The 24,658-nt window shown below is 42.7% G+C and overlaps 2 protein-coding genes across 5 annotated transcripts in view; one reads left to right on the top strand and one right to left on the bottom strand.

Annotated features, from left to right (window-relative positions):
• The window catches only part of nexmifb (neurite extension and migration factor b), a 103,882-nt gene that overhangs the window by 69,254 nt on the left and 9,970 nt on the right, over nt 1-24,658 (top strand). For all 4 annotated transcript variants that reach the window (XM_052073104.1, XM_052073095.1, XM_052073120.1 and 1 more), the window contains exon 2: nt 19,803-19,933. In XM_052073104.1, coding sequence (XP_051929064.1) covers nt 19,852-19,933 — 82 coding nt within the window. In that variant the 5' untranslated portion in view covers nt 19,803-19,851. The remainder of the gene's footprint in view (nt 1-19,802; nt 19,934-24,658) is intronic.
• Nucleotides 2,363-24,658, bottom strand: part of LOC127607134 (platelet-derived growth factor receptor-like protein) — a 97,791-nt gene continuing 75,495 nt past the window's right edge. Inside the window, exon 8 of the mRNA XM_052075259.1 lies at nt 2,363-2,392. Coding sequence (XP_051931219.1) covers nt 2,378-2,392 — 15 coding nt within the window. The 3' untranslated portion in view covers nt 2,363-2,377. The remainder of the gene's footprint in view (nt 2,393-24,658) is intronic.

Here is a 24,658-nt window from a genome sequence, read left to right as displayed (position 1 = left end):
ACCTGTTTTAGTTCTACCGGTAGATCAGGATCGACGTAATGGGCACCCCTGATTTAGAGTCTCCACACAGGAAGACTGGAATCAATATTTGACCCCTGAACCTCAGAACGATGGGCAGACATGAATAATGTGATCCAATAAAATGTTAATCTCGCAGATTTTCATTAATTCCAGTGAGCAAAACTTTATTCTAATAAAGTGCAATTTTCTACACGTTATGGGCACTATTTTTGTGAACAACATAAATCCTGTGCGGTTTTGACTCACTTTGGCAATTTCTCAGATGAGAGCAAGCTATCCCAATTGATAGAGTGACGACTGCGCCGCTGTGGGAGTGGTCACTTCAATCATGTGTCCTGCCTAGCTGTGCCACCCAGTGGGATGATTTAAACAATACTGTATAATAATAACAATAAGAATGTGTTCAGTAAATTCTGAATTCAGAGGGTTTGATGCTTGCTGCTATATACTAGTAAATAATATACATCATGTTATATCAACGGTCTACCATGCACCAGCACTAAAACTTGGTCTGAGCAGGCCTAAATTGAGATTGATTTTCCAATGACACTGTGCTGTGCCGGCATGCCCAGCTTGGGCATGAGACTGAGACTGGTCTGCCATATTGTCACTCACACGTAGCAAGCTTTGCGCTCACGCGAAAATCAAGATCGAAGATTTCTGCCCCGCGGCAGATGCGCTGTCTATGAAAATAGAGCCTTTGATTCCGTACATTTAAGATGCTGTATAATGATGTCTGTTATGTGAGGCGACAACCTACATTTGTCTCTAAGGTTAAGATGCTTTTCGATGGCATCGGTGCAGATGTTTGGTAAACACACACCTCATTAACTGGTCAGAGGTTGTATGTGTGCACCCTCTCCTACCGCAAGTCAATTGGTGACGAATGTAGCTAGCACTGATCCTGAGTGTGTTTTTTTTTTTTGTTTGTTTTTTTTTACCCACCATCAATACCGAAAGCAACTCTGATCTTGTCTCTCGTTCAGAATTAAAATGGCGACAGTACATGTGTGGAGCGAGATGTGTTAGAAGATGTTTCTTATCTGTGATTGGCTATTACACTGCCTGGGCCCAGCTGTGGCTGCCATCGCTTCTGATGGCCGTAGCCTGTGATCCAGGCCATCTGAAAGGGCATTTTATTGTGAGGGACTCCAACTCCAAATCACAGGATCATTCACACATCACATGTAACCAAATAAACACACACGTTAATGCAGTGACAACCTGGTTCTTTCCTGTATTATGAGACAGGCCTAGAAATATCTGGACAATTAGAAATTTTTCACATTTTGTTTTTGCACAGCATCACACTGGATTTGAAATTCAACAGCCAACATGTTTCTTTCAGCTTTAGGTATTAAAAATGTAGGGCATTTCTCATTTAGGATTTTTTGAGGTGAGTTTGGACAAAGTGACTTAATTTCAAACATAACCCCAATTAGTCATACTAAGTGGGAAATATTTAGCAGTCAATTAGGCACCAAATTCTGAGCATCTTGACTTGCTTTATGTTTTACTAGCTGGTTCGCCGCCCTCCGGGCGGCTTATCAGCTAGTTCCTGCGGAAGGCTGGTAAGGTGGTGGTTCGCCGCCCTCCGGGCGGCTCATCAGCTAGTTCCTGCGGAAGGCTGATAAGGTGGGCCTTTGGCCTACAAAAGTGTTGTTGCTTGGTTCAACTTTTTGTTCATTTTCATTGCTTATCGCGAAAATAAAGAGATGTTTAGCTCTACTAAATAACTAACAATTTCATTGCAATGCTTGTGGGTAGACAACATTTTTTCGCTAAGATGCCCGCGCGATCGTAGTGAGCCACTGCCTGAGCGGCGCAGTGGTGGCGCGCAGCGGCGCGGTGAAGTAGGTACGTTTTGAAAAGGGACAGACGGAAGGACAGACCGCGTGCGGGACGACGCGCAATATATATATAGATGAAGGGTCATAATTTCTTGAAGAAAAAAAAAACGTCAATATCTGCAAAAGTCAAGAATACTCTGCACTAATCAACGAGCAATAATGTGTTCAATTTTAAAACATAGGTGCAGTGTTCCCCTATTGATATTTGGTGTGCACGTCACATGTGGTTTGTTGATGTCATTATTCATGTTGAGAATACAACAGAATAATAGAACGATACAACACAGAACGATGAAAGACTTGTGGAGTAAAGGTGAAACCTCCAATAACCAAGGGGCTCAGATTCATGAAGACTCTGGTTAAACAACTTGGGGGGAAGCAAACTTCAGATTTCTTAGGCCAGTTGATGCCAAGGTCAACTTTGTCCATGGCCAGGTTTACACGTCATTCCAAATGAAATTGTTACAATTGATGATCTCTAGTCAACTGTTTACATGTGATATGAACTATTCCGATCTGCCCTTTTCATGTGCCACTCCATGAATCAGAACATTTATACCGCGAATTCCACATACTGTATGCACGTAAGCCCCGCAATGGAGGGGGCGGAGTGGCATTCTGTATCCACATTTACGGTCTACACTTCATTCACACCTCGATTGCTTCATTTTAAACCCAACGTGTTGGTGCCAACAGGCAGAAATCTTACAAAATGCCGCCATTGTCCTGATCCATCTGTACAGTGCTGTAGACTGGAGAGAGCACACGTGCACACATGCGCGTACCCATTAATAATTACTTGCAAGGCAAAGAAATGTAGTGGCCCTGAAAATTGCATGAATGTCAATCACTGTGCCGCTTTAGTGTGAGGAGTAGAACAAAGTGGTGGCAGTAAAAGATATTGATCAATACACCCCATAATGTGTTTGAAAGAAAAGAGACATTGACGGAGCGCCTTGGCTCTCATGTGAACCCGCAGGACATGATTTCAGTATATTAGCGACATAATGGTCCCCAAGCTATCCGGCCTGATTTAGATGCAGCAAAGCAAACGAGGTGTCGCTTTAATAAATGCAGCTGTTGGACGTATGATAGTTGCCTAGCTGATGGCTCAACACTTGCAGTACAGATGGATCATGCTATGCACGGGGATGTGTTTGAAAGAGGAAGGCCGTGATGACTTTTGGTTTCGTTTTAAAAGGAAGAAACATCATCTTTCATAATCAGTTAATTATATATCAGTGACTTTTTAGTCAGTACTGTGTTGGAACCCCGTGGCTCCAATTTGTGTGCCCTGAATATGACTGTGAGTGTATGCGTGTGTAGGTGGGCTTCCTCAAAATACAATATTGTTCGAAGGCTGGCTGGTGCTAGCAATATTTGCAACTGACAATTGGTTTGACCCTTTGGAGCAGTGGTTCTTAACCTTTTTAGTGGTACTGAACCCAACCAGTTAATGTGCACATTCACCTAACCCTTCATGAGTGAAAAATAAATATATATAATTCAAGATATTAAAAAAATGCATTTATTAAAAACAGAAAAAAGTCAATACAATTACAGGAGATAAGTATCCTTTTTTTTTTTTTAAATTTTACGACGTACTATCGCGACAGTCACACGTTGACTACTAAGCGAACTAAATTTCCCACAGCACTGATTGGACAAACAATATCATGTGATCATCTGCAGCCAGTGATGGCCGAGCGGGCGTGTCATAACTCATTGACATGTTGAGTCGCGTGCGTTTTACCCTCCATGGCAGAAGCTCCGTCGAACCCATGAGACCGACTCACCGAACCCCTGGGGTTTGATCGCACCCAGGTTAAGAACCACTGCTTTAGAGCAATGAACCCAGGCACTGTGAAGGGTCATCATCAAATGTGCCATGGAAAATGATCCATATATTTTTACTTAAAGGGTACATCAAAAAATGTCTTAACAATAACTTATGCCTTCACTAGTCCAAGCACTGCATTCTGATTCATATTGAGTTTGTGGAAAATTAAGCAGCAAAGTCCACCTGTTTTTAGCCAGCTCAGTGTGCGCCCATTTTGCCATTTTCTGTCAGCTGAAAATTACCTCAAAGTTGCTCAGGGCTCAATCACCAATCATCTGTTTTCTGAAGCTGGACCATGATTGACCATTACTTGATCCTTGAGCAACTGTGATGTCATTTTCAGTGGATGGCAAGTGGCAAAACAGCCACTCCCCGTGATAGAAAAAAACGGGTGGATTTGACATGATTGAAGCCTGTTGCAAATGCTGTGGGGGAAAAATATCTACGTCATTGACCAGAAATTTATCACGGTCATCATATCGTGAGTAAGTTTTCCTATCACCGAATCACACGAGTGCAGTCAAAGAATGGGGCGCCCAGTCATCGCCAAGCGCCTCTGAAACACTCAAAGTCTGTTTTTAAATTTTCACCTGTTTCTTCTTGCCCTGCGATTGGCTGGCAACTGATTCAGGGTGTCCCCCGCCTACTGCCTGAAGACGACCCTAGTGAGGATCAAGCGGTTCGGAAAATGGATGGATGGACCTGTTTCTTCTCTTTGCAACGATTAATTGACAGCGAATCAATTATCACATCAATGGATAATTACTTGTGATAATCAATTCATCTTTTAGAGACCCTTTCTAATGTAAAATGTTGTAAGTGCTCAGAATTTTTAGCTTCTCAACAGTAAATATCCTTCGGGAAAGCAGACTTGATCATCATTTGTGCCTATTTTCGGACATGTTATGGACTAACCAGTCACTAAAATCATCATCAATTTCAAATAATGTCCTGGTTTTGAACAAAGGAATGGAAATGTAAACAAATCTTTACCCAATTTGATTAGTCATCAAAATATTCGACTTATTATTAAAATAACCGTTTGTTGCATCCTAATTCCAGCTAAACTTTAGCGGCTAACGCAGTCTCTACCTCATCCTTGGGAACTGTGTCATGTTTACTGTGTCTCAGTATCAAATAATACAGTTGCATAAGTGATGTGGCACCTCAACATGTTTCTTCACGATAACGCCATACTTCCATTGGAGCAAGATGTTTTTTGTTTAGTTTTTTGTGCAAGGGGTCAATCGCCTGTTTTTACGTGCGAGTTGCTGCCGCGTTGAGCCGCGCCGCTCGGTGCACGGTGGGCCGAAGCTACCAACATTTAAAATGTCACTGATGATGTCTCTAGCTTCACATGTTCGTTCTTCTTTCGCCCCTGCATGTCGGTGCGTAGCTCTTTTCCCATCCACTCGAGACAAGGTGAGATGTTCTTTTACAATGTCACCGCATTATCAGGTGGCCTCGTGTACCATGAGAAGATAGCTGTACACGGGAGCCAGATACATCCATATGTTAGTCGGACTGCCTTCTCTTCTGCCTCATTAGCGGCCGTGTGAAGGCCCCCAGAGTTGCTTCTTGTGCTCCACCGGGACAGTTGATGAAGTCTGACGATGTGACCTTTAACAACCTAATCAACTTTTAACACCTTGCCTACTGCTTGCCTTATTGCCATTATTTCCCCTGCCATTCAGCGTCAGGGCGCCATCCACATTTACACGTCGTCTCCTGCACCCCGCCCCGCCCCTTTTTTTGAGGCCAGGGTCTTTGTCATGATGACGAAAGACATATATTAAAAATTCCGTTTTTTTGTGGATTTTGGACGGAAGAAAGGTGCACATTTCTCTCCATCCAAAACTGTTATTGTGTGATACATGATCCACTTTGTAGAATGCTAATTATTTCAGGAGAGGTAATTGCAACCACCTGAGAATGGCCAATTGTTGCTTGGACCTGATTCGCCTGAAGCTCAAGTGAACTACCTTTAAAAGAGGAATGAGGAAGTCACTGCGCGCCGGACAACTTGGAGAGCAGCGCTACACGTGGTCTGCTAAAAACCGGTCACCTGTTACTACTCGAAAAAAAAAAAAAACTGGAAAATCTCCTTCCCGGATCCTGGCTGAATCGCCTTGTTATTCTTTTTTTCACCAGGCTTGCTGTTTCGCCGCATAATAGTCTTTTTTTGGGGATGTTAATATGAATGTGTATGAATGACACAGTCTTGGAAACAAAATGCGGTCACAGTCTCTGCGTGCAGTGATGTGTCATAATTGGTTGCCGCTCTGCTCAGTCTTGACCTTCCCTTTGCTTATTTCTCTCCTCTCCTTATCTCTTGGTGTCCTTCTGTCAGCTGCAATACTAAAGGTGTATGGGAGGGAAAAAAAGCGATAGAACGGATAAAACTAGATGTATTCGTTTAAAAGTCGCTTGCGAAAAAAGTGGTGTTGCACAATCCAATACAATCCAATGCAAGCGCTGAATTTAAAAAAAAAATTGCCTTTACAATCGACTTTACACCAGGGCTTTAATGCTCGTTTTTGTCGCAAGCCACATCATAGCTATGGTGTCCTTTGGAGGGCCTTCATGAATGTCGCCTGGAATTTTCGAATCGAAGCGAAATGTTACATTGAACAAAATATTAACAGGAAGCATTGAAGTTGTTCTTGCAAATGGCTGTTCACTCATTATTCCATACACATCTCAGTATTTTAATTGGAGAACGCAGTTGTTGACTTTTATGAACATATCGAATCAAGCTAACCAAATAGAGCACACTCTTGTATTCTTCCAGGTCCTATAAAGTTTGGGAAACAATAACAGCAACCCTCTTCAAATCAAAGCAGGGCTTTTTTTAAGTTTGAACACACACATGGCACCAACCATGCTAGCGCTGCAACTGCACCCACCCACGTAGCGTTCCTTTGGATGCAGAACACTAAGCGCACAATGCAATTTGAGGCCTGGTAACATGACACAAAAACAGCTTTGCTTTGTCTTTGCTGTAGTATTCAAAGTGTTCATCCATCCATCCAGCTATCCATTTTCTGAACTGCTTATCATCGCTTGGGTCACATAGTGTGTTATTTTGTCTTTTTTTTTTTAACTCTCTTTTGATGACGGCGCGGACCCCCGCAGCAGCTCCTCTTGTTTTATGTTGTCTTGAGAGGGAAGAAATTTCATCTGTGCTCCACATTTGACAATAAAGTTGTATCCAATCCAATCCAAACCTATAGTTGTTCAAATTGTTTTATGACAATAAATAGATAGGTACATTTGTTATCATTTCAATGAGTAAGTTTTGTAAGAGTGCAGCAGTGGGGTTGAGGTAGTGTGTGCGTGTAGGTGTGTACGTGTGTGTGTGCGCGCGATTGTGTGTGGAACACAGTAGATATAGTAGGACAGTTTTCCCGCCACAATCAGTTTCATGATCCGATTTTTTGTAGATGTGCATCTGGCCGTTACATTCCTGCCATGGTGGTAACGTACATTTGGGGCTTATGAGCTCAACCACAGAATATTTTATTGATAGTTTTGGCCCGCAACCCGTTGTACATTACCACTGCCGGAGGAGGTCTGTGCCCCAGTAGAGCTTTATACCAAGCAAGGCCCTGATGACATACCAAATCGATTGGCAAATGATGATAGGACAACAGATCACCGGTTTTGCATAACATTTTGCAAAATATATGACAATCCAGTTCCCTCGATCAGATGGTGTAAAGTCGACAGTACAACTAAAAATGCAGCTTTAGATTCTTATTTAATTTTACGTTTGTAAACATTGTTGAAATCGGCAGTGTTATATCACTGCTTGGAATCGTGCCAACAGGTGTTTCTATTATTTCGCCTACCTCTTTGAGATGCACGAGACAGTCAGAATAATAGACGCAACTCTCGGTGCAATGCCGTTAAGTTCACCGCAGCAAAACACAACCACAAACTTTAAATGTATTCATATCACCATGTTTGTAAAAGTGTTATTTATGATACAGGTCTCAGTTTTATGAGATTATGTAAGTGGTCGTAATTCCAATCACTGAGACCTTGAGAGAACTTGTGCTGCTGGGAAATAATGAAGTGATGAGACAAAGGTCAGTTCAACAGCACAGAATCCAAGGACATCTGGTGGTGAGAGGTTGACACTGCATGTATGAGATGAATAACAATAAGAATAATGACATGATCATCACTCAAGTGTATTAACAAGTGTTCAGGGTCGGGACAGACTGTTGATCCAAAGGAGATGACACTGCAGGAAGCCAAAATGCCAGAGAGTCAGACGGTGCATTTGTTGTCATCGAGCAACTTTTCCACAATAGTGCAGGTGGGAAGCCTCTTGTCACAGGATAACGTTGGGGGCTAGGAGTTCTGTTGAGATGAAAACCAACCTAAAGGCTATTATTGATGAGAGACAAAGTAGGACCGCGCTGATACACGTCTGCGGGGATCAAGGCTAGACTAAAGGTCAGAAAGTGTAGCGAAGACGCAGGAGAAGCACTCTGGAAGAAAGTCGTGAAAGGAAGCAACGAGCCACTATTGCATGGTAACATCCCTAGACAATGATACATCATAAATCATTTGTAACTAGCCAGCCATCCATTATCTGAGCTGCTTACGGTATCTAATCAAAATGAAATAGCCATCAATGTTTTGTTAGTTAGCAGGCGACTTCCTGTTTTTCGGATGATGTCGTAAGACACCGCCATTTGGGATTGTTGCAGGAATCTCTGCTTGACTGACTGAGTGCAGTGACATTTTTAAAAGGAAGAACTGCGCAACCCTATTTTGAGTCACATGCCAGAAACCAAACCCACAGTGAATAGGATAGAGTTTATAGTTCTCTGCTGTTTATTTCTTTATTTCTTTCTTTATTTATTTCTGTTGTCAGCTTTAAGAAGATTTTCTGCTGTTGTTGAAGTGGCTTTTCTGGCATTTTGTTCAGCGGCACTGTTGGCGCTCACTAATTTTTGTCGTTGATGTTTTTAGAATTTCTGACAACCCCTAATAGATAGATAGATAGAGCCCAAAACAACCCGGAGCAGACGTTTAAGATTAGAGAACCATCTTGTTATGGTTGAAAGACTGAAATAATTTCACTTTGTGTGAGTGTCAACCCACCTCATGCTGTTGTTCCGAACTTCCTGCTTTTTGTTTAGACGGCATCGCCAGAGGCAGCTTTTCCCTTTTGACTGAAGGGCACCAGCAATAAATGGCGTTTCCAAAACCAAAAAGCTCATCGAAGCCCACTGTTCACTACCCACGCAGGAGCAAACAGCAGAGAAGGCGGGTGATCGCTGTGGTGTGATGCGTGGAGACAGATGTGTCTCTCAGCAGCGTGCCGTGTCAACTCAGTAAGACGAGGATACAGCAAAGTCGGCGTTTACACCTTACTCTTCTGTCCTCGAGAAAAATTCATCACTTGATATTGATTTCTTAGTTCTTTGGATTTATATTGATATCACATGCTATATTTTGTCAGTGTGTTATGTTAAAGCCAATGCTGAGTTTGCAAGGGATTGGGAAAAATGACAGTAGTTTTGGAGAAACTCTTCATGGTTCCATTTATGAAACTTTGAAAATATTCAAGTGGGACATTTTCCATATAAATAAATGATCATTATTAATGCTAAATAACTGAAACACACCAATGTAAAAATTTCGTTTTGTTAGAATCATCAGTCAGTCAAGCATGCAAAGAAACATTTAAAACTAAGACATCATTTTAATTTTGAACGACCAGTATGTAGTTTTGGCTGATTAAGTGGCTGCATACAGCCGCTTCAATGCGCTGAAATGCATCCCCGTGTTGCCAAGATAAAGCCTATTTATATGATCATAATTAGTGTTACTGTTGTTTGTCCCGGCGCATTTACTTTTCAAATCTATCTGAAAATTTGCAAACTTGCTGTAATTTCTCCACTGTATATTTCCTGAATGATTTTCATTCATTTATTTAACTTTCAGCTGGGGTAGGCTCCAGCACGCTTGCAACCCTTGTGAGGATAAAGCGGTTCAGATAATGGGTGGATGGGTTCTCTTTGATAGGGAAATATCTTTTGTTAATTTTGTTTTTTATTGAGTTGAATATGAATCCTTTTGCAATGTGTTCCGAAGTTACAATGCTACAAAGTTGGCTTTGTAGCATTAACTGAGGTAATTTGTGCAAGACTAATCTTCTTTCTATATATCTATATCTATGTATATGTGTGTGTGTGTATTTTTTTAATCAATTCTACTGCTACCAGTAGCAAGCATCAACTGTCAATAGCAATAAAAACAAAATCCTCAACCAAAATTACAAGTGTGCTGTAACCTTTGACATTGCTATTTTCATCATACATCACGTGAATGTGTTGATGAAAACAAATGGACCTGTTATATTTGCTTGCTGTGAGAGCCCCCTGAAGAGCATTTCTTGCACACTGCCTGAGCAGCATCGAGGCCCGTTGACTTTCGACAGAACAATTCCTATTTGTGAGAGCGCAACACAAAGAGAACGATATGTTCTTTGACTGAAAGCAAGAGCTCCGCAGTGCAGCGATTACAATATTGGGTGAATGTCAAAAAGACCGCGACAGTGAGAGAAGAGCAAATAGGGAGGTGGCTTTGCATGAACTTCATGTGTTCTTTGCTCTGCTTTCGCACTCAGCAAGCAGGTTACAACCGTGCAGTGCCTCTCTGGCAAGCTGACAGTGGAAAGTCAACTTCACATGTACCCACTACTCGTACAGTACGACTAGTCTCCCAACCGAGTCTAATCTCTCGCTACCATTTCCATCAACAGGGATGATTTTCAGATAAAATGTCCAAAAAAGTTCCAATGACAAGAATAAAGTGCTTGGCTTTGACGTATGTTTAAAAGTATCTGTGTCTATAATCTAAAAAAATGGACCCATGTTTCTCATTCAATGACAGCCGTTTTTTCAAATTGAGAGAGCCAATTTGACCATTTTGACCAAATTGAAGGCCTACAGAAAATTGAGTTGTCTAGTTATATAAGCATGGAACCGACCAAAAGAAAGCTTTAACCCACTTCTTTCATCAGGAAAAAAAATACATGACATATATCATTCTTTAGTAAACAGCAGTTGAACATTGGTAAGTGTCTTGAAAATATTCCTTTCCAAGAACAATTTCTGAGAAACTCAACTTTTTGTGAAAAGATGCACTTCAAGCAGAACTCTCACGTTGATGCTATTGCATTTGTCATACCTCAAATATCCAAGCAATGCTTTCCTGCAAAATAACAACATAAACAACAGAAAAAAGGTGACATTGATTGCAAAATAACAGTTTATTGCAAGATGAACACTGCACTGATGAATGACCTTTGCATGAACTTTTCATGAATGCTGAACTTTGTGTGTGTTTGTGTGCCTGTGTGTGCGCATGTTCATCAAAGATGATGATGATGATGGGACTTCTTTTTTTTTTTAAAGCTCTGTTGTATTTCTCTGCCAATATTTATCCATGTCGTTCTCAACACCACACTGCTTCCGCACGTCACCCTGCGACATAGGACCACCGTACCACGGCCCACGCCCACTCACACTAGGGGTGTTCACACGGCACACATTTGCTCCGGCGCTGCACCAATGTATTTTGTTCCGATATATTTTCCACCGGAGCAAAACATCCAAAACGTATGTTTTGGCACTAAATGAGAGGGGTTTTTGTATTTTTACGTTCATGCATTAAATGAGTTAAGCATGACTGATAGATTAGAAGTCTTACAACGAGTTACATGTGTCATAGGTCAGGCAACCTTTTTACAGACAGCAAATGTAGCTTCCATGAAAAAGTAAACCTGTGCTGAAAGGACGAGGAGCCAATTTGGTGGTGGCTATTTGGTTGTGCTCTGTGGTGCTTTGAGGACTCCTCAGGTGGGTGTCTCATTTTCAGCCCTTCATTCCCTCCGTGGACACAGTGGACCCTTTGTACATGCGGTACATATAATCTCCACTGTGAGATCATGTTTCACAGTTTTCCACAATTAAAAGTCGACTTCAGCCATTTGTCGTGTCTTGGAAATAAATGTGATCCCATCAGAGAGCCATGCAGTGAACCAGGCAGAGGCTTGCAGGAATTAGATTTCATTGCCGATAGGTTCCATACAAAGCAGATAAACATGCCCGTATCTTGTTATCCAGCTTGCACATCATTAACGCATCATGCGCTGAAAAAGTGGAGGAGGAAAAATCAACCCTAATCGTTCCGTTTGGCTTTTCCCCCCACTCCTATTAAGCTCTATTTGTGTTTCCTTTTCCTTCCTTTTCCACTCGCTGGAGTGAGGCGCATATATATATATATATATATATATATATATATATATATACTGTATATATATATATATATATATGCTTGACTTGCGCTGGAAATAGGGCCCGATGTTTTAGGATGAAATCCAATCCACCTCCATTGTCATCGTTACTGATATTAAAAGCCTAATTTTTCCAACCCATTGTCATGATGCTTTTTTTCCCCTTTCTTCAGTTACATTGATGTGAGGTATGATGTCCAAGATTTATCAGTTACAGCAGGGGTCCCCAACCTTTTTTGCTCCACGGACCGGTTTATGTCAGACAATATTTTCAGGGACCGGCATTTAAGGTGTGCCGGAAATAATACACCAAAATAATATGGTATGAGCTGCGTGAGCACTGTGGTGTTTTCGAAATATAATAATAAACACAAGGAGCGTCTAATCAGGCCGCAATACTCTGATCGCTATGGTAATGTTTAATGCCTTCAAAATACGATACAACGCAAATTCAAAGTGCATGAAAATGACGACTCACCACAGCCCCGACCTTGATTTTCTGCAACCAGACGATCCCATCTTGGGGTAATAGGAAACAATGACACCTCAAGTGTGTGGTTTATGTCCAGTCTACTTCGTAATTTTGTTTTAGTCACCGTTTCTGCACAAAACCCCCACCTCACACAGGTAGGATGCCGGAAATAGCCACAGTGCTTCTATGGCGATCTCAGAGTATTCAGCCATAACTTTAATCCAGTTGTCTCAAACATATTTTTAAGGCCGCCGTCATTTGCGATCACCAGCAGTTTTTTTTAACTCATTTTGCGAGCTCCGGCGTTTTGTTTTTAGCGTAATCGGTCTCGTGACGGAGAAGCGTGGCTTCACGTGTGTCAAGCGTGACACAGACGGATTTTTTCAAAATAAAACATCTTTCGTATTCCGAAATAAAACGGAATTAAGGCAAGTTCTTTCTGTGCGGCCCGGTACCAAATGCCCTGCGGACCAGTACCGGTCCACGGACCGGCGGTTAGGGACACCTGAGTTACAGTATCTCCCAATTGATGTACGTTATTGTCTGATTCCGACACCAAGTGATACTGGTGGTGCTGCCTGCGATGAAATTTAAAGAATGACTTTGTCTCGAGTCTATGCGCTGGAATTCTCACAAAGGTTTCACCCTCGTGAGCCCCATGGCTCCAGTGTAAAAGCTCTTTTCTATTACAGTTAGTCCATCATAATTAGTGAACTGGCCTCTGGTCACATCTTGATAGAGTTGCTGGAGATGCTAAGTGGGAGGAAATTCTTACACGATATGCGAAGCATGCAGGACAAATCAAGAATAATGTGGCGAGTAAACACATCTACAGTATTAGAGCCAAATGGTAGGGGGTGGACTGTTGCAATATGCCTGCCTTTGCCTTTCTCTCTCTTTCTCTCCTTGTGATTGCCTGTGCATCCTGTGCCAGCGCCGACTGCTGCTGAATGCTCGGCCTTGGGGCTTTGTGTAACGCGCATGCAACTGGCCATGAAGAGTCACACACACACACACACACACACACACACACACACACCGAAACAGACAGACGGACATGCAGAGGCCTCACTCCCGACACATCCCCAATTCACACTCTAATGTCTGGCAGGAACTCTGTTGCCTGACCAGCCTTCCTGCTGTGTGTGGTGTCCACGCCACTGTAGGGACACGTTGCTCAGTGGCCGCATCCATTTTTTAATAAGGCAATGTGTGACTTCACATTTTCGGAGTCCTTGCAATTGTTATAATTTTCACTACTTGATCTTAGGTTATATTTCATTTCAAAAATGTTCTCATGAAATGGTTCTTCTTAGGTTTGAGTCCTCCTTCTTGCTCAATTATAGTGTACTAGCTGGTTCGCCGCCCTCCGGGCGGCTCATCAGCTAGTTCCTGCGGAAGGCTGGTAAGGTGGGCCTTCGGCCCACAAAAGTGTTGTTGCTTGGTTCAACTTTTTGTTCATCTTCATTGCTTATCGCGAAAATAAAGAGATGTTTAGCTCTACTAAATAACTAACAATTTCATTGCAATGCTTGTGGGTAGACAACATTTTTTCGCTAAGATGCCCGCGCGATCGTAGTGAGCCACTGCCTGAGCGGCGCAGTGGCGGCGCGCAGCGGCGCGGTGAAGTAGGTACGTTTTGAAAAGGGACAGACGGAAGGGCAGACCGCGTGCGGGACGACGTGCAATATATATAGAGATGTGATGAATGAGAACCGCCCCAGTTTTCCAACAATTAGTTGGAAAACTACTCAAATGTGACTTAGTTCATTTGTTTTGGGGTCTCTTGTCCCAACCAAAGTGAGACGATTTTGCATCGTACTTGTTTGATTTGCATTCATGAACACTCGATCCAGTAAAAATCATGATTCACTGAAATGGTGAAAATATTTTTCGTTACCAAAGAAAGTACCGTATTGGCTTGAATATAAGACAGCCCTGATTATAAGATAAACCCCTTTTCAAGACTCAAGTTTGAAAAAAGACTTTTTGAATACCAAATTAATTTTTATACAGAAAATAATACAGTACATCTGAAACAAATGATTCTAGCAATATATTTGAGAAAAAAAGCATATTATTTTGCCTCATTCAAATCTTAATATCTGAACATTTAAATATGTAAATTATAGTGCAATCACATTCGTAAATGAATGGCTTCTGGTTTTTGAAATGTAAATTACTATCATATATATTATCATAACTTCTCCTCAGCTGCCGGTTAACCTGGCCGATCTTCGAGCCACTTTTCTCCAGATTGTCGCTACGTTTCTCCATTTTCTGTTATCTCTTCTATTATTTTCTTCTCTTTTCTTTCTTACGACCATTTTTTATGTTTCTTCTTCGTGCTACCTCAATTTTTAATTTTATACTACGTGACATGGGTTCACTTTGGCCTGGGGAGTCAAGTTCAGCATTCGCTTCAATGATATCTGGCGCTATCTAGCGTCGTGAATGAGTATAATGCCTAGACCCTGAATAGAAGACGACCCCCACTTTTTTGGTCTTATTTCAATGCAAAAAACATTGTCTTTTATTCGGGCCAATACGGTATTTTGCAGTCATCTACTTGAATTGTTGTCTGTTGCCTTTTGTTGTTGTTATTCGACCCGCCAGTACTGTACTTTCTTTCTTTTGAAGAATGTGGCCATCCCTTCCCTCTAATTTTTTTTAATTGACTTAGAGCACTATGAACCACATATTGGTATTTCTAGACAAGCAGCTGTGAAATGCCAACTCAATACCCAATAACAACTACGGATTATTTACCACACTGTAGTTTGAAACTGAGGGATTATGGGGAAAAATTAATGATAATGTAGACTTGGGCGGCGCAGTGGTTAGCACTCGACTGGTTAGCACGTCGGCCTCACAGTGCAGCGGTGCAGGGTTCAATTCCAGCTCCGGCCTTCCTGTGTGGGGTTTTCATGTTCTCCCCGTGCCTGTGAGGGGTTTCTCCGGGTATTCCCGTTTCCTCCCACATTCCAAAAACATGCATGGCAGGTTAATGGGACACTCTAAATTGTCCCTAGGTGTGAGTGTGGGCGTGGATGGTTGTTTGTCTCTGTGTGCCCTGCGATTGGCAGGCAACCGGTTCAGGGTGTCCCCGCCTCCTGCCCAAAGACAACTGGGATAGGCCCCAGCACACCTGTGACCCTTGTGAGTATATGTGGATTAGAAAATGGGTGGATGATGGATTTGCAAAGTTCAAAATTACCAAAACTCAACTTTTCATATGACTCGAAAAATATATATAAAATAAATGTGTGTCAAAGTATAAGAATACTAACAATATTTTAAAATAGCAAATACAATGAATGGAAAGACTCCTGCTGTGTGAACCTTGGCCTCTTAGGGGCAGTGTGATGTATTGCATGCATGGAAATAAAAATAAGAGTAAAACAAAAAGGTTGCAGAATGACATTCATCACATGCTTTCTCTGTACAAGCAAAATGGAGCATTCAGGGAGTTTCACAACATGGGAACTTGCATACACACACTGCACCATTCGACACATCAATCGTTTTTCTTCGATTATCATGTTATTTATGATCAAGAGAAACAAAAATTAAAATCATGATTGTATTTGGATTACCTGCCCAGTGTTACATATATAATATTCAATAAGGTTTTTCCTTATCTGAGTCACAGGTGAGCTGCAGTCGATTCCCAATTAATTTGGCGGAGATGTGGTGTACACCCTGGACTGGTTCTCAGCCAATTGCAGTATGCATATAGACAACTAACCATCCACACTCAGAGACACATCTATGCACAATTTAGAGTGTTCATTTAACCTGACTAATGCTTTAAGAATGTGGACGGAGGCCCAAGTAACAAGGAACTTTTGACTTTGAGGCAGACATTCTTACCGCTGTAACCATACTGTGCTACCCTTTCAAAACTTGTATCGTTCGTCTTTATTGTTTGCCACGCGGGGGTTTAGATGATAGTGTTCACACTTGATCAAACAGACCACATTAGTTTAATTAAACACAAAAAAATTTGTCTCGTGCAAACGCACCCCAAGATGGGAGAAATGCAGAAAATTGTATGCATTGCAGTGGTCAGCTTCGTTCCATTGTTAGAAAAAAAATCAACATTTATAGCAGGCGCAATTATAGTATTAGACATTGTGGGGTGCTGACAGTTAGGGCACCAGAGCATACCCGAGAGTGCAGCATTAGGGTCAGTCATGCAAAGTGGGAGTTTCGATGATAAGGGGCGACCGGTCAGTTAGCTAGGCAGTAGCACACTGCTTTAATCATAACACATTAGCATGCCAAACATTTCCTTCTCTCATTGCAATTCAAAAAGGACATTGATACCGTCTGACTTGCTGTCAGGTTTCCTCGCCAGCAAAAAAAGTCAGCTCACTCGTACAGTACCTAACAACATAAAGTAAACCTTACGGTTAAGTGCAACAGTGATGATAATATTCAAAGGTAGAAGCTAAGAAATTTGCCACATATCCTTCTTTAAAGTAGGGTAGGAGGACTCACTCAAAATACTCCAAGTGGAAGACTGTGCTAACCTCAGTGAGAAGAGGTTTCAGGTAGACAAAATCAGTTTTGAGGCAAAAGAGAGTTACTGTGGTTTTGTTGATAAAACATATATTTCTATACCAACTACTGTATTGTTTTGTTACTTCTGTAGATTAAAAATAGGCATAGAGCAAATTAAATCAGGGGGTGGGGGGGGGGGGGTGCTTTGATTTATTTTAGGGTACTTTCCAAAAATGAACCAGACATGCATATTCGCTACCGACAGCATTTTTCGCACTTCAATACCAACTGTAAACCCCTCAAGGGTTGCACCCTATGGATTGGTCCACAGACAATTATCACTTTCCGGGTGCTGCAGGAATGCAAAATAATGCATGTCCTCCGTTGTTTAATAGGCTGGAGTTTCTCTTCTTTGTGGAACTCATCATCTATGTCTCGCTGTTTTGCGTAGCTGATGCAGCAACTCCATCTGCTTTTACCCCTGGGTTGGGAAATGAAAACCAGATCTGGGTTTAACTTCCCATACTGCGCTCTGGTAATCCTAGCCTTACAACCTGGCGCAATCATAGTTTTCGGAGTGAAGATGAAATGTCTCCCAAAATGCTGCATAAATACAAGACGATGTCAAAAGCACACCTTCCTGGAAACAACAGTGTGTTATTCATCCTGACCTACTCTGTCTTCAAACTGGGTGTGGCTTCAGGGTCCGTGTACCAGCTGCGCATATGAGCACATGTGATGTCTGTGAATTGAAGTCACCCTCCGAGCCACTGAGTGTGCCATTGTAAGCTGAGTTCCCTTCAGGTAGCTCTCTGGTTTCCTTGCTCTCGGGTCAGTGGGCAGCTAATGAAATCTGGAAGCAATAGGATGAAAGAGACTAGCTGTTTATAGTCAGCTGTGCACTCCCTTTCTCTTATTGTTGACCGTCTGTCTTAATCTCTCAGACACCCTTTTCTCACTGCGAGGAGATCATGTTATTAGATCCCCCTCCTCTGGCTCATTTGTCATCCTGCTTCTCCATCCCTCCAGAGGGGAGGTGAGAAAAGAAGCGGGGGTGAGAGAAAAGACTATCAACAAGCACGAGGCTAAATCATCAAATGTTAATTTCCTGCCCCCTAGTCTCCGTCATCATATTTCTCTCAAGACTGACATCATATTAATATTCCACATTAGCCACGTTTCTGCATACAGTTTACCACAGTGCAGTGTAGGTTTGGTCTCACACCGTGCAGGTGTGATAGCTGTGTCGTCATCTACATCAGTACATACTGTGACATCAGACGAGTGCAATGTAGAGTAACCTTCCAAGGGATTGAATGCATTTTAGTTTCGCTTGAATTAGTTTTTGTATGTGTTTTTTTTCCAAATATATGGAGTATTTCTCAAATGCAAGATTTTTGAAAAAGCACGTCACAAAGTAAACTACAATTTTCAAATGGCTGTTTGACCTTTCTTTTTCTGTATGGACGTATAGTAATACAGTGCTGAAATAAATACATTCAAAATGAACCTGAAAGCTTTTGTACGATATTGACAAAGAGGAATACTATACTACTTATATACTTATATATATATATATATATATATATAATATATATATATATATATATATATACTGTATATATATATATATATATATATATATATATATATATATATATCTCCATTATTTCATTTATCAGTTTTAGTTTTAATTGGTTACTTTTCATTAACTCAAATAACATTGCGACAGACCAACATAAATAATTTGTGATTCATTATAAAGCTTCTCAAATGAAATCAAATAAAAAGATCAAACAGCCACAACAATGCAGATCAACAGAATTGCTGGCATTCTGTCTTTGTCGAGACATCACTTGTTGCTATGCAGAGTTCATAAGGCTCAAACATAACTGCCCCAGTGGTTAATTTAAACAAATTGTAATCCTGCCCACTAACCAGTTCAAATTAGCGACTGTCAAGAAATTCAGGAAACATTGACCGTGTAGCCCTCCCCCTCAATGCCCTGATGACGCTTACACATCACTGACGAAGGAAATGTAAAAACATCGTTGTGAACTGAAACAAGTCGTTTGTGCCATCCAGCCCTTTTTCAGTATGATGTGCTTGGCTGACAAACTTCAACCATATTTTTTTTTGGTTTTTTTTGAGGAACTCTTTTGTTCCAACCTGCATGCTTGCCTGTGCACTGCCTCTCCTGCGCCACATAGACACTCAGTCATCTCCCACCGCACTCCCCATAAGTCGCAACAGTAAACGAGTCGGTGTTCACAGTGTGCTGTCAGCGCCTCAGCCACATCTCTTTAATCTCCCCTCTTTGAGCTGCCTTGGTTTTCCTTGCCGCCAAGGCACATAGGAGGGAGGCAGTCGGCTAATTACAATAAACAAATATGCTCAGAGCTGCCTATGTGAGGTTGGCATAGGTTAACAACTGTGCTATAAATGTTAAATGAACCTTAAAATAGGAAAGATTGGCGCAGTTTCCATTGTGATCTCAGCTGTGTACTTTCTTGCTTGGCAAAGTTTAAATTAATCTTAGACTGGAATCTGCGATACACAGAAGAAAGAGCGATGGTTTGCTTCCCCCAGGGCTTGTTTGATGTCTCTGTCATGTTTTCCTTCAATTACTGTAACTTTGTGCTTGTCGAAGTCTCGCGCGGATCTTTGCTGTAATGAAATCTAGTACACTGGCTTTAATGTCATCATGCATTAGACACAACTGCATTCACCCTTTAATGATGGCTTCCCTTCTCTCTCTCTCATGCTCTCCCCCTCCCTGGTTGTCTTCAACAGGTGGGACAGTCAGAATGATGCGTAGTGCGTGCAGCGTGGAGCCATATTGATGGACGTGTTAACCGACAGTGGTCTCACACTGGTTGTGAAGACTTCCCAGGCAGATAATGCAATTGCAGTGGAGAACACAGGTGAAATTGTATTACTTCCCTGGCGCATAATGTACTGTACTGTGCCAAAATCTGAGGCCACCTTTGAATGTGTTGTTTTAGCAATGCTGCAATTAGCAGTTACAGTGGCAAAGCACTTCTGGTTATTATGTTTTCCCAATATCGTGCAGCTCTTATGACCAACGATAGCAAATACACTTAAGTGGTCAACAAAGTGTCATAGCCAACACACACACACACACGCACACACACACACACACACACACACGCACACACACACACACACACAAACACACTTCAAATTTACTTTCTGGGCCTAATGGATTGTTGCAGATTATCTTCTCATCATGCAAACAAAATCCCATCATTTGCGTCTTAATATTTTGAGTGCTAGACAGTACAAGGCAAGCATTTCTTAATGCAAAAATAGTTACTATGTTCCAATCAAATAAATGTTAAATTGGGGTGGGGGGTGCATAAGCAACCTGGTGGGCGATTAATTCCTATTTGAAGTTTGTCAGCTGTCAAGTCAGCTGAGATAGACTCAATCTTAGCCGCGACCTAAAGCGAACAAGCCTTATAGAAAACTAGCTGGTTCGCCGCCCTCTGGGCGGCTCATCAGCTAGTTCCTGCGGAAGGCTGGTAAGGTGGTTGTTCGCCGCCCTCCGGGCGGCTCATCAGCTAGTTCCTGCGGAAGGCTGGTAAGGTGGGCCTTCGGCCCACAAAAGTGTTGTTGCTTGGTTCAACTTTTTGTTCATCTTCATTGCTTATCGCGAAAATAAAGAGATGTTTAGCTCTACTAAATAACTAACAATTTCATTGCAATGCTTGTGGGTAGACAACATTTTTTCGCTAAGATGCCCGCGCGATCGTAGTGAGCCACTGCCTGAGCGGCGCAGTGGCAGCGCGCAGTGGCAGCGCGCAGTGGCAGCGCGCAGTGGCAGCGCGCAGCGGCGCGGTGAGGTAGGTACGTTTTGAAAAGGGACAGACGGAAGGACAGACCACGTGCGGGACGACGCGCAATATATATATATAGATATGACACCCCCGTTACATGTGACAGTAGAACCAGAAGCAGGGAGTCTTTGATGGATCCATGGTGTGGTAGTCTCGAATTACGTCGTCTCATTGATGAAAGGCAATTCCTTCGGATACAATGCTGGAAAAGAGGCAGGAAGGAAGACAGGCTTTGGGAGAAGGACCGCCATGAATCAAGCTGCACTTACTCACCGCTTATTATGAATACCAGCTGCATTGATTTCTCCACACCATTCACACAGGATATATCTTCTAGTGAAGATGGAGCAATAGGTAGCAATCAGCTTCTGTAGTTGGCCTACCAGCTGGATGAGTGAACGCCCCAGGTGGCTGAGCTGAGGGAACAGCTACATCAGCATTTTGTGAATGTAAGGGCCTCCGTATAACAAGGATAAGGCGCGAGGGAGTTGCAAAGGAAGCAGATAGTGAGTAGAACAGCGAGAAAGCCAGCATGGAGAGGGAGAAGCGATAAAGATGGCACACATGGAGCGGAACTATGAAAAAAAATGTCAGTTGGAAAAGCCAAATCAGCTATTTTCATTTCCACTCCTCTGCAGTAATCTGATAGCGAAGCGGTTCACTTTCACCAAGGAAGTTGAGCTCGCTGTAGTGCTTCATTTGTTTGTCTGTGTTTAACCTCCTGTCTAATGTTTAATGGAGCAATAGTAAATAGTCTGTTACTCCTGCATGTTTGACCGTTATATCACTTTTAAAGCACGTATTTAATTAGAACGACATAGAATGCATTGGACTTACAGTATGGCAGTAAATTCTGTCAATAATTAGATTATCTTATTTATTATAACTAGGGATGGATGGATTCCTAGCTGTTCAGAACATTGTGCAAAATTGTTTGTTAATTCATTGCATTTGGACAGAATTGAGACAAAATGGAGTAATTGTGGACTACTTTACAGTCAAAGTAAAATGTCATTAAAAATACCCATTGGGGAAGTGGGGGTGAAAACAGACTGTTGTTAGTGGAGCCGAGACTTTGAGGGCAAATCTGTGTTTCCTTATTGGATGAACATTTGACCACCGAGTCCAATCAGATTCTTTTTTAATTGTACTTTTGCTGAAAACATGTCCTTTTTTTCCTGCTTGGCTCTCGACGAAGGTGGACACTTTTTGCTCAGCTCCTGTCCCCCCCCCCCCCCCCTCCTTGCTCGCCTGTCTTTTGCTGTCTTTGTCTAACCTTTCCTAGCCTCCTACCGTATTTTCATCTGAAGAACTAACCATGGAATTAGTTGGCTGGTCTCTCGATGCAATCGACAAAAAAAATTTCGACGAAAAGAGCAGGCAGTGGGGCGCCTACTTGCCCCTCGGGGACATTTGCTGCCGGATACGCCCTTGATCCATGGTGAAAGTGGAGAATGGTGTGCCTGTCAATACTGTCCGTTGAGGATGTGGAAGACATCTACATTATCGGCCTTCTGATAGCAGGTATGCTGCTGGTTGGTGTTGGCAGCTTACTGTTCTATCGAAAAATTCAACCGACAGTAGCGTCTTTATTGGAAGTGAAGAAGCTGCCGGTCATTCTGGATGGTTTGGCGCGAATGTCCAACACTCAGACTCAAGCGGTGACTGAGCTCAACCGCAATATAGATGCGGTTTTGGAGCGACTCCGTACGATCGACAACAACATGGAGAAGTTGGAATCCGCGCCAGGAGAATTGGGCTGATCGGCGCCAGTGAAGAGATACAGGCCACGGACTAAAGGCTGTCTGAAAATGTTGGCGGCCGTCCCTCCAAAACAAAGAACGCTATCTGGACCCTTTCCCCTGGATGGAAGTATGCATGGAAGCTAGTCCCCCACCCCCCCATCACCCCCCTCCTTCTCGGCCATGGACTGATAAGCCGGGACTGTTTTCATGAGTAGACCACGACGAAGCAGCTGTGACCTGTACACCCATACACATACACAACTAGACAATCACACGCGCATACACATCCTTATTATCACCGTCTTCATCGCTCCGATTCTTTTCCCCCGCGACGTGGTACGATCTGTGGAGCGCAAGGTGGACCGTGCAGCTGGTCAGACGTGCCCCGTGTCGCGGTCCCCCGCTCCCCCGCTCCCCCGCCCCCCTTCCCATTCATCCTCCCCCTTATTACATGTCTTGTGACTTGTTGTAACTGTCATATATATGCTTATTTATGTGCTAGGGTCTTTTTTATCCTGGACTTAAATTATCCTCAGAAGAGGATAGTTCGAGTGTGTTTTTTTTCCCTCTCCCTACCCAGTGTTTTCCTTTCTGAATTCTGACTGTAATTTCCCCATTGTGGGACAAATAAAGGATATCTTAATTAGTCCAAAAAATGTCCAAATGTCCAAGATCTATTTTGATTGTCATGGTAAATGGAGTGCACTTATATCGCACTTTATCTACATCGTATATTGTCAGGTCTCGTCTATCTTGGCGGAGGGTTAGGCAGTCTAGCGTAGTCAGGCACGACAGGGCTGAGACTCCCGACCGTTAGCCGCGGCTTGCCAGCAGTCGATGTCGGTCCATATGGTCAAAATTGCATGAGCTGTTTCACATCCGGCCTGCGTTTCTATTCAAACACAAATTGTCCTACAACAGGACCTGCTCCATATATGAGGTTCTTGTACTGTGAGACACAGACTGAATTGGGGCAGCTGTATCCGAAGTGCGTGTCTTGTTCACATCTGCTATCTTACATGAAGAAGCAGCATTATGTTGTAGCCTGTGTAAGTGCTTGTGTGGCTTCCGAGCCCCATTTGACCTTTCATGTCAAACGTGATTTGTCATCTAAAGTCATTGCTGAAAGACTGTGTGTGTGTGTGTGTGTGTGTGTGTGTGTGTGTGTGTGTGTGTGTGTGTGTCTGTGTGTGTGTGTGTGTGTGGACCTGTCTGACTGATCTGTGGCACATTCTGAACAGCTGAAGAGCTAATGGTCCAGCTGGAGACAGATGGCCTCTCTAACACTATACCCCCAAAGCCAATACGCACATGCATCACTCACACGCACACACACACACACAAGTACAGGTTTCTCTCTCTCTCTCTCTCTCTCTCTCTCTCTCTCTCTCTCTCTCTCTCTCTCTCTCTCTCTCTCTCTCTCTCTCTCTCTCTCTCTCACACACACACATACACAGGTTTTTCTCTCTCTCTCTCGCACACACACACACACACACACACAGACAAGTACAGGTTTTTCTCTCTCTCTCTCTCTCTCTCTCTCTCTCTCTCTCTCTCTCTCTCTGTCTCACACACACACACACACACATCCATCCATTTTCTAATCCGCTTATTCGCACGAGGGTCGTGGGTGTCCTGAAGCCTATCCCAGATGTCTTTGGGCAGTCGGCGGGGTACACCCCGAACCAGTTGCCAGCCAATCGCAGGGCACACATAGACGAACAACCATCCGCCCTTACACTCGAGACGAGAACAACCATCTGTACTCGATTCTGATGGGTTAAAGGGGATGTCCATCCATCCACCCATCCATTATCTGAACCGGTTATCCTCATGTGGGTCGGTAGCAAGCCAAAAATGTTTTCAACACTAATATGTTCTTTGCACCCTCAGTAATCTAAACACAGAATTCTGATTAATAGTGCGTTTGTGGATGATGAATCCAGCAGAAAAATCCATCCCGTTGTTATGTACCGGTATCTAAGGGGGTGGCCATTTTGCCACTTGCTGTTGACTTAAATGACATCACGGCGCCTAAGTAACG

Source organism: Hippocampus zosterae, chromosome 1 (assembly GCF_025434085.1).
Source record: "Hippocampus zosterae strain Florida chromosome 1, ASM2543408v3, whole genome shotgun sequence".
Taxonomy (NCBI): domain Eukaryota; kingdom Metazoa; phylum Chordata; class Actinopteri; order Syngnathiformes; family Syngnathidae; genus Hippocampus; species Hippocampus zosterae.
The sequence above is the reverse complement of the archived record's forward strand: the minus strand, read 5'-3'. Positions and strand labels throughout refer to the sequence as shown.